Genomic DNA, 17,009 nt, shown 5'->3' on the forward strand with positions numbered 1-17,009 from the left:
CACTCAAGTGACAAGCTTTCAGGACACGGCAGCATCCAGGTGCTAATTTCCATACTAATAATGGGTGTTTCATCTTTGATGATTTCTACTTTGTTTTATGGAATTCAAAACAAATGGGGAAGCCACCAGTGAAATTACTCAAACACAATGGTATCAGCTACTAACAATGGTAAAGTGATTGGCTGGTTTAGATCGTCAACACATTATCAATACTGATCTAGTTATCACTCAAATAAAGTACTACTACAAAACCTTTGAACGTGCGTTCCCAGGAAGCACAAAACAATCCAGCAATGCTTGAACAAATTTGTTATTCATCACCAGACTGGCAATCAAGCAGGCACGTCCTCTAAGACGCACATATTTGGAAACAACCTATTATTGGCCAGACGGTATAATTAAGTCATGTCACTTCACAACTTCAGTATGTGACCACTTTTATAACGATCAAACCCTAAACAACTACTTACATTGAGGTAGTAAAGTGGTTAAGTTAGTTAAAAATGGGTAAAGCGTTGTGTGCTGAGAGTTACCATACCATGCGTCCCCGGACAACACAAGAATGTTTTTTTTACATTTAAGGTGTGGCTGAGATGCAACTCAAGCCTTCAGGCTGTTTGGAGAGGATGCTAAGTCACCGCACGTACCCCCTCTGGCAGTTATTGTGCATAATCTAACTTTCCAAATTGATTTCCAGAGTTTTGTGCTGTCTTTGTACAATGGTGAGTCTGCCAAACAAAAAAATATGACTTTTGTGTGTGTACTGTATGTGAGGGGCAACTTTCAGATTTTTTCTCTCAAATGGATTGGACGTCTTCCAGAATCAATGTCAGCCAATGAGTAAAACTTCTTGAAACATTTTTGACTTTGCAAAAAAATAGTCAAGCTGTGGGTTGTCCGATTGATGAATGATTGAAAGTATATGAGATGAATAACACAAATACAGAACATTATTTAAAGTCAATTTTGATATTCAATTAAATAGGGAAGGAAAATAACTGAAAAAATAGCAAAAGCAAGCAAGTTGACATTGATAAAAAAATGAAGCACTTTCGTGTGTACACAAATTGACCTTCTCTAATATTCATCATGACACATGCCTTTGTGCTCGAGCCCTAGCTCATCGTCACACACAAAAACTTACCCTCAATTTACACACTTCTCAATATACAATTATACTTTGCCAGCAAGTTTAGACTTGCACCGGAATCCACACTCAAATATCCATCGTGCAATGTTCTGATGTAATTTCAATTTCTATCATTTAATGTTCATTCTCTTGTGCTTGAAAGAAGGCATGCACCAAATCTACATTTTTTTTAAATCAATTACAAAGGCAACAACAGGTTGAAAATATGATTTCAGACACAAATCAGGGGATTTTAGATAAAGAATATATGACAAAAAAGGTACACAATCTATTGGATTATATAATAATGACACAAACATTCAAGGTTATGCAAGGCCCTAATAAAAGAATAGTAGTATTTATTTGTAATCTTGTAAACTAATAAAAAACAGTTTGAGGCTTGTAAAACCTCTACAGAGGCAACGCTTCTATGCCTTAACATGTGTTTTTCAAGTTATTTGGGCTATATTCAGTGAAAAGCCTAAACGGCATATCGACGCTAACTAATTCATTCAGTTTCACAGGTGCTACTACAGTATTAATAGCAACTTTAAATAACTGATTTGTCTGCTGTGAAGATGTATGCATGTCAGTTTAAGACATGGCTGATTTGTTTCTTTTAATTTTCCCTTTTACTGTAAGTGTTGATGTCATGATTACTCATCAAGGAACACACCACACGAGGATGTCTTCCATCAACCTTTCAGAGTTTAGGCCATGTTTTATCTTGGTGTAAAGACAACATCCGAGTGAAGATAATACAGAGACCATACAGACATCACATGCACGTATGGAGAAGAAAGTGTGGGGGTTTATAAGAATTTTGCAGACTAACATATGGAGTAACCTTTGTGGCCTTCCGGGACTCGGGGGCGTGGTGGCGGGGATCCATTGGGGGGGCCTAACGCTCCGAGGACCGTAGGCACGCTAGGGAGAGGTGAGCTGTCACCCCCTATTACGATCATTGCCTGAGCTATGAAAGGGGGAGGGAAGGGAAGAGAGCAGACGATAAAAAAAAAAATAAAAAAAAAAGAAAAAGAAATACGGTTTCTTGCTGACTGCCATCTAGAACCCTCCCCAGGCCTTCAGAAGCCTCGGTCTACAGTTGCCTCCTGGGAAACACTTGCACGCAAGTCCCCTTCATTCTGGGCAAGCAGCCGGGCTAGAGTGGGTGCGTGTGTGTGCGCATGGTGAAGGGCTGGCAGCTAAGAGGCTGCTAAGTGAGCTATAGAGCTGTGCAAACGAAATATATAGATATTGAAAAACTAAATAACAACTGTGCCTGATTTCTTGAGCCCACTGCACAATATATGTGGCACAGCTATCACACGACTGAACTGGTCAATTACACTAAACCAACTATATTCTGTGAAACATAAAGGATTGCCCCTGACACTCATACCAAAGTATCTATTGCAGAAATATAAAGGGAAAAAAAGCTAAAAAAAAAAATATAAAGGGACCACACTACATTTCAGTGTTTAGTCTTACATATCCATGATATTATGAAAATAGTTAGTATGGTATTGATGTAAAACAAATATATGGTATTGTTGTATTAAGGGAAGCTAGCTTTTCCATGCATTGTACCCAATGTAATTGAATTTTTGATTGAGGACTATACAGTATATCTAAATTTGCAACACAGCTGATATTTGAATGTCAAATCATAGCAGAACTATAACATTATAATAACAATTCATAGCCACTCATAACAACCAGCAAAAGAACCCTAGTCCATCCGCATGATTGGTTCTCAGATTTTTTTCTTGCAGCATCCCATGTATAATTTTAATTTATGGGTAGAATTAATATCTACAATTACATTAATCTCTGGGATCTTTTTATTTCAAACCCACTTTGGTAAAGAAAAAAAAGTTGCCATTACTGTTAAAATAGTCTTGATGCAGAGTATATGTTACATCCCAAAAGGATATCTTGGAAAATCTAATGGTGTTTCGTTACTACAAATGAGCCACGAGACACAAAAAAAAACCTCTCCATACAGTGCATACGGAGCTTGGCTCCGATTTGACCTTTTGTGTGAGATTGGATGAGCACTATAGGCGCATTCTGTTCACCAGATCCTACTCCTAAAACCCCTGTCACTCATCATCACTCATCATTGTTCAAGACAAAAGGGGAGTTTGGTTAAGCCACACACTGGAGTATTCTCCCACACGGAGTCTCCCCCAACTTCACACATAGGTGGTAAAGAAGGAATCATGTTCCTATTTTTTTTTGCTGGCTAAACAAAAATATGAAGCATCACACTCAGATTTTTTCATCCCATCCCCTAGGCATCCAACTTTGAAGTGCAGACTTGTCCTTCGTGTGGCCTACTGACTTTTTGATGGAGTGCAATTAAAGTCTATTCAGACTTCTATACACGGCCTAACTATCCTCCATCCTCTGCCTTGGCCTTTCAATAGCCACCTGTGAACTCTGAAGGACAGAGAAACTTGCCCTCATAAAATTCATGAGCACCGCTACATTCAGCCGCCAGCCGACATCTCTGAACTGCCGACACTGCTTTAAACAACTCTGTGTTGACTGATGTGTGAATCCGTTTTAAATAGAACCATAATCACAGCGGCAGGGGTTAAGTAGGTCCTGTGATTAGTTGAAACAAATGCGGCTATAGTCTTTCTAGAGAGAAAGAGAGAATCAACGGACCCAATTTGTTTTCATTAAGTGAGAACACACAGAGATGGCTGAGAGAAGGTAGAAAAAGACTAAGTGCATATTGAAGAAGCATCACTGAGCAGTTTTTGTGGTGAAGGATTAGGGCAACACAATGAGAAAATTCTGTAGCTTAATTTGTATAATCATCAACCTTTAGAGCTCACAAGAAAGTTTTTAATTTAATCTCTGGTGTCCCTTATTCAATCATATTATAAAAACACATGGGTAGCACCAAATGATTCAGTCTACTTCTCCTGCTTCCATTTCTTTGGCTGGCTTGTATAGGTGGTGGTATGGTAATAAGGCGTTTCAATTTTTCGAACAATGCATTATAGCAGTAAGGGGGTGTTAATGGCCAATACGATTAAATGCCTTTCCTATGATAATTTTGGTTTTTTCTACATTCCACACAACTGTATTTTACCATTTTATTTGCTTTGATTGGTCATACCACCAATGTTCAAGAGCACCAAAGCACACGTTAGTGAACAGTACAATAATATTACAAGGTGATGTTATGAACGCAATGGTTGGAATTTTGGGACAATGGAAAGGGAAAAGCACATGTTCTTTTGTTATGGTCAGTTTTTTTTTGGTAGAAATCACACAATCTTGCTATTAACATGAAAGCAGTTCTCTACCGAGTTATCAAATTCAAAAGGGACATAGCAAATAGTAACTCCGCCTCTTGACCACCCCCCCATTCCAGGACACCGAGCGTGAGAGTGTGGGAAAGTTATTTTTAGGAGCCAAGCAGTGAGCTTTTCTGAGTTTGATGCTCCTGCCCTGGATCAACATTCCACCTTTGAACCAGTAACCACGAAAATTTGTGCCCATGATTGCAAATTTAATTTTTTTTGCACAAGTGAGAGTATCATGGTTAATTGACAAAGATTTTTTGGGGGATGAAATTAACGAGGCAACTATTCCACTGAATAATTTCACAACAGAGTAGGCAGTGCGATATATATTATGGAAATTTCAGAATGGTCAGGTTCTCCATGCGGGTGAAGTGAATGATGTTTAATGCACAATTCTACATTTCTCTTAGTCATTTTTATTTTTTCCCTTTTTTTCTTTTCTGAAGTTCTTATTTTTCCCTTAAATTAAATAATGATTTTTATTGGAGGACTTATTCAGCGGGAACATATCTGCACGTTTTAAGACGGCATAGAGAAAGGGCAAAAACCCAAGGCAACAATACTATTTTATAAAGAAATAAATCAACAATAACAATATTCAGAGGCACAAAATCTGGCTAGGGCCTAGTTTACCACTAGAGGATATGATTCCCCAGTCACTATCATTATGCTAATAGAAGGCCTCTCTGCACATTTACAAATAGCCTTTAGTCCAGTGAGACCCCCAAGGATGCAGGGTGGCATGCAAGTTACAGTCTTGTCTTGCCACGAACTTGCTTTAATAGAAGCTGAAGACAAGTAAGGCTACTTTAATCAGGACTGAGCCCAGTGTGGCCAGTCTGGTCTGATGGGGCCTGAGTGGTGCATGGACCATGTTAAGGGTTCACTGCTCACCGATGAAACAGCTTCACTTCCAGGGCGAGTTGAGGCAGACCACAATCTTACACAGTCTGGCAGGAGGAGCAAATATGCCCGCTTTTGTTTTGTTTTAACGTTGTCTCTTTGAGAGCCAAAATGTTTTGACTTTGTCTCGATTTATTACAGAAGGCAGCAAATTTGGCAAAGAACCAGATATGTTATTACTTAGTGTTGACTAAACAGCCACCGCAACTGCAAAATGCCAACCAGCCTTTCTGGATGTTTTAAATAAAATACATCATTCCACTTTTTTTGGTTTATGGAAAACACTAGTAGCTACTAAAACTCAACAGTTATGTGTTAAATACTCATTCCTACTGTTTGAATGCCTAATTTGACTGCTGCAAAACTGACCTTCCTTAATAAGAAATGTAAATCAGTTAGATGGCATTTAGTGCTACTAACAAAAACTAACCACAACTAAAGTGTTTGGACCCATAATACACTAAACTCAGCAGAGTCCTACAAAGCCAGGCTTTTTCAAACGCATGCACATTTGCGGAATAGATAAAAAAAATCTTCTTAAATAATAGATGCACATCGGATGTATGTTGTGAATATTTTTGTGGCCAAGGCGTCCGATCGCGTGCAACTGGCTGGCCTGTGCAAAGCTTCCTCTCCTTCTCATAGACTCACAAACCATAAGCGTACCCGTTCTAAAATCCGGCAGAGGTTGGTGAGCAACCGAAGACAGGAGTGATAAATTATTTACATGGAATATTATTTTAAAGATCCATTCACATTCAATTGTTGAGGAAAGAGGAAACACAAGATTACCAGAGAACAAGTAGTATCAGTTAATACATTAAACTAGATAAAAATGTAAACAGAAAATGAAGAAAAAAAAACAGGCAGCTTTCATCATCAAACTTTTAGTTTTATTTCTAATAAAACCTGATTTTAATGAAAAAAAAGAAAGAAAACAAACCCCAAACAATTACTTAAATGATTACCAGACAGTATGTTGAAAAGAGGCCTCTGGACTTTTCATTAAAGTGTACGGCTTGTGTACTATTTATAGGCATGCGTGTAATGGAAACAAAAATATAAAAACAAGCATGGAGGGCTGAGTTTCTCGTTACCATATTTTTTTCCATTTGATCTTTTATTATTTTTCTCTCAATATTACAATTTGTTGCCTCTAAGGAAAAGCCCTCATGTTAATTAGACTTGACCTGAGAATCACTTAACTGCTCCTCAATGCTTATCCCTCCAACCTCCCTCCCTCTTCTCCAAGCCTTCACTCTGTTCCTCACATAAGTCCATTAACACCCTTCCCTCGGCACCCACAAGCTGCGACGGGGAGGAGGCACACATAGCTACCATCGTAAAGACGTTTTGAGGGCATGCCAAGAAACATTAACCTAGTCTCTATATGCCTCTTTTTGGGTCTCGAACCTGTTCTTTTTACTTCTTAGCAATATTATTTACCTGTCCATCGGAATCACCATCCTAAAAACTTTGTCGTTACCCAATGACAGCAATGCCTAGCATATTCTCGTTCTCTTAGAAGCAATACAAAGTTTACGGTTGTATTATTTAATAAACACTAAGGCTGTCAAAATGAATACTAGTATTTGTATCCCGATATTTGACCTACAATTTGAAATAGAAAAAGATAAGTTATTACCATCTGTAACTATTAATTTACTGTTACAAATAACCTGAACATAAATGACAGAAAATAATAACATGCAAAAAATAAAATAAAACATGCAGCTTTTATAATCAAACTTTTTTGGTTGATACTGAAATTATTTTTCTCGAACACCATCATGTCCACATTGTAGGTGTACCGTATTTTCTACTATTGTTTTATGGCAGTGGTGAACACACTCACTGGGAACAGATGTGCCTAAGACCCACAAAAACAATTACAATTTGGCTAAGATCCTCACGTTGACCCACATGTATCTATTCAAGTACAGTTATACAAAAATATTCTGTTATTCAATCTGAATGACAATTACGACCACCATTAGTAGTTTTAAACCAGTTTGGAAATTGCTTTTAGGAGAATGCCAACCTCTTGAATAGATAGATGTAAACTATGTTAAACAGGGATCGCAACCAATTAGAACAGAAGAAAAGATCCGCATGAACGCGTTGCTTGTTTTACAAAGTCCTTGCAAATGATAATTTAATGAAATCAGCACTCCTTGCTGAGCGATTTGTGTTCTCATGTACATTGTTGCCATTGTAAAAGTCGTAAATATTTATTTTACATTAATATAAGATTATATGACTGTCTTTTATTATTTATTGTTGTCTCTGGTTGCCTCTATAGTCTGAGTTCTCTGGGTTGCCATCAAAAAGAGGCAATGTATATTCATGTGAAGGCTGAAATTGTTCATCTTTAGCTGTAATTTCCATTTCTTAAATGTTTCTGTCAGTCAGGCAAGTTGACATTATTTGCTTGTTGAAAAGAGGCAATTAGGGTATACACCAGAAATAATTCCAGCACTTGAATACAACAATATAAAAACCTCAAAGCAAGTGTTCAGACTACAAGTGATGAAGCTTGTCAGAGAAACGGACACCTCAAATATTGCCTCAAACAGAAGACTAATTTGACACAAATCCCCATCTTACACTGTATTTGACCCCACGACCTGCCTCTGGCACCCCAGTACCCAACAGGCAAATTGCCTGTCAGTTTAAAGGGTCAAAGAAAGGTAAAAGCAAATGTAGCTACATACCACAAAGGAGCTTCATCCTTAAAGCATCTAGTGTTGTGAAACTAGTGACAGAAAGGACAAACATCTCACACAGACACTATGCCAGCACAAGAAAGAATCAGTCATGTTCACTTTCCCTGTTGGATTCTCAATCAGTGTAAGACGGAGACCACCATTTGAATGTCAATATATTTGGGGGCAAGGGGTGAAGAACTGTCTGCGTATGCGTGTATGAGAATGTGTTAATCTTGTAAACACCTAGCCTCCTCTACCTGCTCAGACAGGGCTATGGGTTAAGTCTGTCTTCAGGCATCATGGCTAATAATTGCTCATCAACCGCAGTTTGAACTCTCTGACACATCAGCAGCTACCATGGCAACCTTATCACATAACCAACAGAACGTTGTAAGCTTGCAATTGTCAGATGAGAGACTAAAATGTGTTCAACTGACAAATAGATATTTAATTCTACACATTAATATAAATGTGCATCAATATTAGTATTGTTGTGCTGTCAAACGCAATTATTCTTCACATTCTAAAGGTGCTCCGTGATGTTCATGTGAGTGAAACAACATTTAAGAAGTAAGCATGACTTCATGACGTGACAATTTTTCTACCTGTGCAGACTGTAAAGGGGCTAACAATATTAATCGTTACCGGTCATTTCCAGAAATCATATCGCAAATACGATTACAATGGCATTTTAAATGAGAATTTAATTAAAAACTATAAACAGTGGAGGACTATCGGCTTTTGTGAACCATTGTGAATTATATAAATTAGGTTGTGCTGCAATTCTGCATTACTATATGGCCCAGGGCAGAGAAGTCTTGGAGCTTGAGTAAATGAGGTGATTAGCAGGGATGGTGTGAGTTGTCACACGTCAGACACTGGTCTTAGAATCAATGTGTCAATCAACAGCCTACTGAGGCAGTAGACCGCCAGGTCAAACAAATTCTGAAAGCAACTAGCCAGAAATCTATTTTAATGTTGTCCAAAATCACAACATTATTATTATTATTATTTTTAAAACATCACTCTTTCATAACCGTGCACATTTATGTTTGTGTGCAATAAACTATGTGTAATCAGTCAAGAGGTTGCTGAAGGCAGGCAGCATATTAGCGAATCAAAGGCCATCTGAAAATTGTTACCATTTACATTCTGATTGTACGGTAGAATGTATGTGGATATACGTAAAGAGACATACAGTAACTTGGTTAAGGCACAAGGGAAGTTCCAGGCCAGACCTCGGTAAAGTGCGAACAAGAGACCGCATTGGACATTTTAAACGTAGTCCTACTTGGGTTGCCACCAACTATAATTTAAAAACACATACTAAATAATAACTGATACTGAAGTTAGCAATCATTCTACAAGCCATGAACCTTAGTTAGTGGCAGAGTCTGAAAATGTGATTTCATTCAATTTTTGTTAAATATTTTAATTAAAAATTTAGACAAGACAAACAATACCTACATACGCTCTAAAACTTAAAATCAATTTACTTCTTTTAACAAAATGAATAAATATGAGTTACAAGCACTGAGACATAATTTGCCCCAAGTGGGTTGGCAGCCCCTTGCATGGCAGGGGGCACCATGGGTGTTGTGACCGTGTAGGTGAATGGGTGCTAATGTACAAGCAATCTGGGCATAGTAAAATGTGTAGATAAATACGCTGTATAAGTACTCTCCAATTCAACCATTATACTTAATGTCAACATGTTGGTGAAAATTTGACACCTGCGCCACTTAGGGAAAAAATAATTTCCCAATGTAGCGTTGAAGTCAAATTTATCACCTCTCGCCATTATGCACGCCTAATTGAAAGACCAAAGGGGATAACCACATTGACTTTTACAGACCATATAAATCCCAACTAGGGAAAACAATTCCTGTGGTGAGTGGAAGGGTGTAGATCGGAGGAGAAAAGGATGAATAGCAAATGCTGGCAGAACATGGGAAGGGTTTGCTGTAATGCTATGGGAAACGTTTGGAGAATGGGGGGCGGAGGGGGATCCTCTCCTCCCCCTGAATCCAGACTGAAACAATAGGGCTCACTAAAGAGCCAGGGACCAGAGGGTGTGATAAGGTAATGATAATGTAATGAGGACCAATCATGAGCCTGAGCTAAGAGGAGGGCCCCTTAATTTGCCTTGAGAGTAGGAGTCAGTGACAGGCAACTCTGTCAAAGTGATGTGCCAGTGGAAAAAGATTTGAACATAATGAAAATAATTTAAGGGCAATGGAAACATTTCCAGTAGCATAAAGTAGCACAAAGTAAACTTGACAACATACCTCAATGGTGAACTGTTTCCTCTTGAGTTTAAAGGCCAAGTCCTTATGGTCAGGCAGTTGACTTGCAAGACAGTTGAGGTAAGGCACCTGGCGTACATGTAGCAGACCTGTGAAAAATATACCAAGACTTCAAATATTGTACATTGCAACATTTAAAGTAAAAAAAAAAGTTCAGGTCTTACAATTGAAAATTTGACAAAACATTTATTAAGGGACATGGCTTTTTAAAATTGCAATGTTTTTTTTGCTGCAACAGTGTTAAGCAAGACCAGACTGGGAGTAGATTGAGAATTTCCACCTGTGCCTTTCTAATAATTTGGCCTACGGCTACCGCTCAGTCCCTATTGGAGTGCAAATCTTACTTCTAAATTGCCAAAAATATTTACAGTGTGTGTGTGTGCATGTGGGCATTGCAGGGGTGGCCTGATTAAATGTCTGACCCCTGGTTTGAAAAACTCTCCCTGTCCAGTCCTGGTTTTCAGACAAGAAAATCATTTTATTCAAATGCTATTGTTACAGTTAAACGAAGCAGTCTTCTCTACCTTAAAATTCCACTGCACACCGAACTATATAACTGCATTTAAATATCAACACACCAACTCATTTTCTAAATTCTGAAAATTAGTGGAGATTTTTACAAAATTGGGTTTGCATTTGGTTCAAACTGTTTGATCATCTCTATGTGTGCACAAAAGAGGGTCGAGTCATAAATTATGGTTAAGAAAAATAAAGTACCTGAAGTTCAAAATATAAAAAGAAACATTAACTTGTAAGAACCTTGTGGTCATCTGTGTAATGCTTTCATTTCATTTTATGAAACAAGTGTGCATCATTTCCCAAATTTTACCTGGCAGAGATCAAAGTGTGCGATAGAAAAGGTAGACCACATCAACATGGAAGTTGAGCTGTCATTTATTAGTTCTTTGCGGGCAATTTTACATTTTGATGGAATTGGAAAAAGTACTGTACTAGTGGGTTGGTGTAAATTAGCGTGGGATAAAAGTAGAGCGATCAAGGGAGTAATGGGGAAAGGAAGACAAACAGAGAAAGTGGGGGATGGTGAGCTCTTTCCTCGGTGCACTTGGGTGAGTTCCCCTTGCCTGATTTGCGGTGACAGGCTTCCCAGCATGCTTTGAGCAGCCCTGAACTGCTGCCGCAAACGCGCACACTCACGGACGCACATTCGCAGTCATCTCACACTCATACCAGATGCGTCTGCACCCATGAACACAAATGAAAACAATCATGCACATTGATGTATTTCATGACACAAGCAGAATTACTCGGTCTGATTAAGGACATTACTTTTGTTTAAATATGTCTTTGGCACTTGGCAGTAAACCTTTACTATGGCACTCATTTAACACATTGGTTGCCATTGACGATGCCAATTTGAATGGATTGGATGCCTACCGCTCTAAAGAGTAGAAATTAGTTCAATCCTATGAACAAAAATGTAAATAAAAAAATTGCACACAGAACCAGAGTTCTGCTGTCATTCCTTTTCATTTTGTTGATTTTGTTATTATTTTAAGTTGTACGTTCTGATAAAAATAACTACCAATAAGTGCTATTATCAGTTAGGACAGGACAGGTCTGGTAAATTTACATGTCACCTGTCATTTCAGAGCGAAACATTTTTTGGTTGAATAAATCATGTTGTTGGATGAAACCAAAATCGGCTATTGAATGTTTTTACTTCTCATCTTTTCATCTGTCACAATCGAGGCTGTCTAACTCCAGGCACGAGAGCAGAGAAAGGGGGGGGGGTGCAAAGAGTGAGCAAGAGAGTTGAAAAGTCATTTGCTAAAAATACCCCAACCGCTTATTCTGACCTTTATACGTGGAGAGTGTGATATAGCGATAGAAGAGAGAAGATGCGCGCAAGGAAAAGAAGGGATGGTGAAATCTTAGTGGGAAAGTGATGGGGAAGTCTGAGGTAGCAAACTCCGCCCCCCCTTCCTTTTTCTTTGCTACTGTCTCTCCATCGTCCATTACCAACGTCTTCCTCCCCTGCTGGAGGCGAGGAAGACTTGCCCCCATTTATTAGCAGGGCATGCTGGCCACCGAGACATTGAGTGAGGGATAGAGAGATAGATGCAGAGAGGAAAAGAGAGTGATGGTGAGAATATCGATTCCCCAGTGTTGGCCTGCTCTGCTCCAGAGCCTCAGGGGTATGGGACTGGGGATGGTGAGGGGGCGAGCGAGGAGAGAGAGGCTCTGCTGGAGGGAGGGAGGGAAGGCAGGGATGGAGGGGGTGAGGGTGCGAGGAGGAGGGGGTACAGCGTGGCAGCTGAATCCCCCCCGGCCTGTCTACTGAGGAGCACGTCTGATTGAGCAGCAGCACACTAACACGCACTGACAGGCTGGCCTGCAAGGGGGCTGCCCTGCCTCTATCCACCGCCTAGCTAGAGCCTTAATGCACTGCCTGTGTGCATGTGTGTATCTGATGGAACCGAGACACAGAGATAAGAGGGAGTGTGTGTTCTTACCATGGTAATCTTTGTAGAGTGGGCTGGTCTCCCTCTCAGACCCTTTGAATGATTCCAATGCTATCGCATTGTCACATAGCCTGGTTATGCTGCCCATTAGAGAGCTGCTCTGTAAAATGAGGACAGAAACACGGAGAGTTAATTAACTTCTTCCTGATGGGCCAGCAGTGTTACAATTAAATTAGGTCAGCATTCCTGTGGCCAGGTCACTCCAGCCTCTAGTCTCAGGTGAGGATGTTGCAGGGTGGAGGTCTTGACAGACAAGACCAGGGCAGGCAAGCAAACGTATGTAACAGTAGGCACATCGACCCGTGTATTGAGGGAAGAGTCAATATGCAAAAGTCAAAAATGATTTCACTTCAACGTGTGTAATGCCACAACTGCTCGCAGCAGGAGAGGACAGGAGGGAAGTGGATGAATCGTTAAAAGCTTGATGAGGAGAGCTCCACCTATTGGTTGGGTTGGAGACTTGGTAAGTGAGGGAGTTCATGAGAGAGGTGAGTGGGAATTAAAGAGAGAGAAACAATCTGGGGTGCATACAGTAGGCAGGGAGAAATTTGAACGTAAACTACACAAATAAGGGTCGAAGCAGAGAATACGAGGAGTGGAGGAGGGGAGGGGAACATTGGGATGAAGGGAGAGGGAGTCTTGCATTATTAATTCTCTTAGCCTTCTGAATCATTCAAATCCTTCTCTGTGTGTTGGCTGCCACTGCCTAATGCAGTTTTCATGCCTCCGTGTCTTTTCCCCACTCTTTCTTCAGCCTTTTCATTTTTGTCCTACTTTTAAAGAATGCACATCCCACTAGCCATAGCTGCTACCACTTACGGGGTATCTGAGGTCACTTGCACGCATGCAATTAAAAACCTGTGTAAATTTGGTTGCAACAAATTATTCACAACACTAACGGTGGTCAATAATAAGGACTCAAACTTTGTCCGTGAAGGACATCTAAGGCTAACAGCAGAGGTGGGTAGAGTAGTTTGAAATGTGCTTAAACGAGATTATGACTCAAATGTAGTCATCCAATTAATCACTTAAATTATTAGGAGAAATTTGAAAAGTTGAATAACTAATTCTCAAATACAGTTACTAAAGATAACTTGAGATTACATTTGTGTTTACTTATAATCTGAAAAAAATTATAGTAATTTAAACATTCATTTTTAAAGTGCATGGGATGTACATGTATAAATTAATTTAATAACAGTATAATAACTTTTATATTGATATATCACCGAGCCATAAACCACAATTATTCTTAAGAAAGGACACACATATAACCTCATAGTAGTTATTAAAAAAAATACCATGAAAAAAGTACTTTAGTCATTTAACTTTAGTTAAGATCCCGTGCATGCTTTTGTTCATTCATTCATTTTCTGTACCACATATCCTCACAACGGTCGTGGGGGGCACCAGGCGGGGGAAAACGTAAATTGGGGGCCAAGCAACCACAGGGCACAAGGAGACGGACAACCATTTACGCTCACACTCATAAATGTTTTGTTGCACGTGTCTCCCACCCCGGTAATCAATTTAAATGGAATCTGTGAATATAATCTTTGTGTCATGGGTTAGGGAGCTATGCCCAATAAATGGATAAACTGCTGTTCTAGAAGTGTTGGAGGAATAACTAACACATGCATGTATTTGTCCTCTAAACATTAGATGTACATTGGGAAACAAGCTCACTTGTAACGTACAGTATTTGATAATCAAGAGTGATACATTTTAACAGTCTGACTTAAGAAAAACAATTAAAACAAAAGTATTTAATGTAAATCAAGGAAACGGCACCATTAGTTCAACCACCATGAAGCATGGTAGAGTTTTTAAATGGAAATTAATAATGAATATTAAAAAATTACTTCACGAAACAGTACCTAGCCTTTGTTGTAAAAAGGAAGGAAAAAATACTTAAGTTGCATTTTAGTATAATTTATCTAGTTGTACGCTATAAATTGGAAAGAGGAATGTCTATGCATGTGGCAGAAAACCACTTTAGTTTGACAAGCAAGGGAGATGTACATGGATACATTTTAAGGAGAAAGAGTGTGTGTTTTTTGTAAGGAAGGGTGTGGTAGCTAGCGATAGTAGAACGAAGTACGACCAGGACAAGCCTAATTAATGTTTCAGATGAACTGAGGCACCAGGCTGCTTGGAGAATGCTTTCAGTGTGTGGCTTAGCTTTCCAAACTGCTCAATAATGAATTGGGGGACCATCACAGTGTCGGACAGTTATCCCAATGCTATTATCAGACAGTTTTTTAAGGTCCAGAGTAACGAACTATACTAATTACAGTATAGAGCAAAAACTCATATTTATAAAAAATGCATCAAATAAACAAATGTTTACTCTATCTGAAAAAATAATTTTTGGATTACATTAAAATTCAGAAGTTACCCCCATCAACATTGGCCTGGTCAGCCAACACCTGATTCAAAACTAAATTCCCCCTCCTCTTCCATCTCCAGGGTGGATGAGGAGGAGGAGGACACAGATTAAGGGGTTTGAGGGCCAGGCCGGATGGGGGACTGGGGACCGCACCCACCACAGCTGACATCTGCTAGTTAGCTAGTCTACCTTTCTTTGACGAAGCCAAGGCCGTAGAGCACTGAGGATATAGGCGTAGAGCCAGAGCATGTTGTGACATCCCAGCTGTTCTCAAAGTTTAGCATCCCTGCTGTTCTTCCTCATTTTGTAAGTTTGATGTCAATAGAGGACATTTATAAGGTTGCGATTAAGAAATATAGTCAAAGGGTTTGAAAAAGAAAATAGCTACAAGTTACTAAATGTTAATGGCATAAAGTCTAAATTGGCTCCTCTGGTGACTCTGCCTCTTGGTCTTCTATCCAGGGGAGGTCTGCGCTTTGCCATATGCCTTAGCAGATGACTCTACCTTCACACTGAGAGGCCATACTGGAAACAGACTCAAGTACGCACACTCAAAAAACCGACCCCCTTCTTAAACACAAATAGAAACCCCGAGACGGACACTACCTAGTGAGAATTTTTAAAGAGAATATACCACATAAATACTTTTAGGATATAGAAGTTCGTGGATGTAATCAAAACTAAGCAAACATAAGTTTGGAGGGTTCTGTATTCAGTGTTCATTGGAAACAGCTTAGCAAGGGAATGATGGAAGGAAGAAGCCTATTGATGACTTCAGTAGAGCCACGGCAGCACTAGGGGAATTCGACTTATGAATAGAAGTCGAGTGGAAACCTCTTTAAAAAGTATTTAATATTTTGTGGTCTAGATGTAACCATGACAAGGCAACCCGCATGCTCACAACCCAAAGATCCATAAGACACATTCAGGTAAAATATTTTTCACATGGACCATTGGGGTGGGGGGTGTTTAAATGTTCTTTGTTCTTACAAATTCACATTTGTGCGCAGTCGCAACTTTCAAAGTTTTTATGCCTTACCTGAATCAGATGTGCTGGAACTGTAACTACTGCAACTGATAGTGATGACCTCAACAAAGCCCGGAGCCCATAGAGAAAGGTAGTGAGGGCGTGGCTGTGTTTTGGATTTTCCTGGATACACAGGTCATCACCCCACAGTGGTGAACCGAGTGAATGAAGCCCGATACGTAGGATGTTCCGTGACTTTGTCTAAAACAGGCAAAACGAAAACAAAGGTTACAACGAAAATTAATCAAACAACCTTTACTTACACTTTCTTACTAGAGTGTTTGAACAGTGAGGCCAATTCCTTATTTTACCTAAAGATTTAACACATTTTGGAAACATTGCCTACCAAAGAGGACAATATTTCATTTTCAATTTCTATGTAAACCAGTAGAACAGCCAAAATAAAGTGAATAACCAGGATTTAATTTGTGGTACCATGCATCAAGCCCTTCACCTCTTGCGTTCAATAGATTAACATGATTTTCTTTTGTGAGAATTTTTCATGGCTTTATCCAAAGTAAATGCACTAGTTTAGGGTTTTTTTCTTAAAATTGACAAAAATCCCCAGAGTTTGGAACAACTTTTTGGTACATCTATTGTTCTTTTTTGCATTAGCGTTAGAATAACAAATAGTGTAAATTAATAATAAAAGATGAGAAATTTTACAAAACTTTGACCAAAAAACAAACAAACAAACAAAAAAAAAAGAAAAGTGATTCCATTCCAAGTTTACACAGT

The 17,009-nt window shown here is 39.2% G+C and overlaps 1 protein-coding gene across 4 annotated transcripts in view; it reads right to left on the reverse strand.

The window, feature by feature from the left end:
• The window catches only part of elp4 (elongator acetyltransferase complex subunit 4), a 44,388-nt gene that overhangs the window by 14,029 nt on the left and 13,350 nt on the right, over positions 1-17,009 (reverse strand). Inside the window, exons 7-10 of one of the 4 annotated variants that reach the window (XM_077713589.1) lie at positions 16,284-16,472; positions 12,847-12,955; positions 10,355-10,461; positions 9,312-10,241 (exon numbers count right to left, since the gene is read on the reverse strand). In XM_077713589.1, the coding sequence (XP_077569715.1) occupies positions 10,203-10,241; positions 10,355-10,461; positions 12,847-12,955; positions 16,284-16,472 (444 nt within the window). In that variant the 3' untranslated portion in view covers positions 9,312-10,202. Of the gene's footprint in view, positions 1-9,308; positions 10,242-10,354; positions 10,462-12,846; positions 12,956-16,283; positions 16,473-17,009 lie in introns of those variants that run through there. The other 3 variants (XM_077713588.1, XM_077713591.1, XM_077713590.1) reach the window with 3 other exon arrangements.

Source organism: Stigmatopora nigra, chromosome 3 (assembly GCF_051989575.1).
Source record: "Stigmatopora nigra isolate UIUO_SnigA chromosome 3, RoL_Snig_1.1, whole genome shotgun sequence".
NCBI classification, from domain to species: domain Eukaryota; kingdom Metazoa; phylum Chordata; class Actinopteri; order Syngnathiformes; family Syngnathidae; genus Stigmatopora; species Stigmatopora nigra.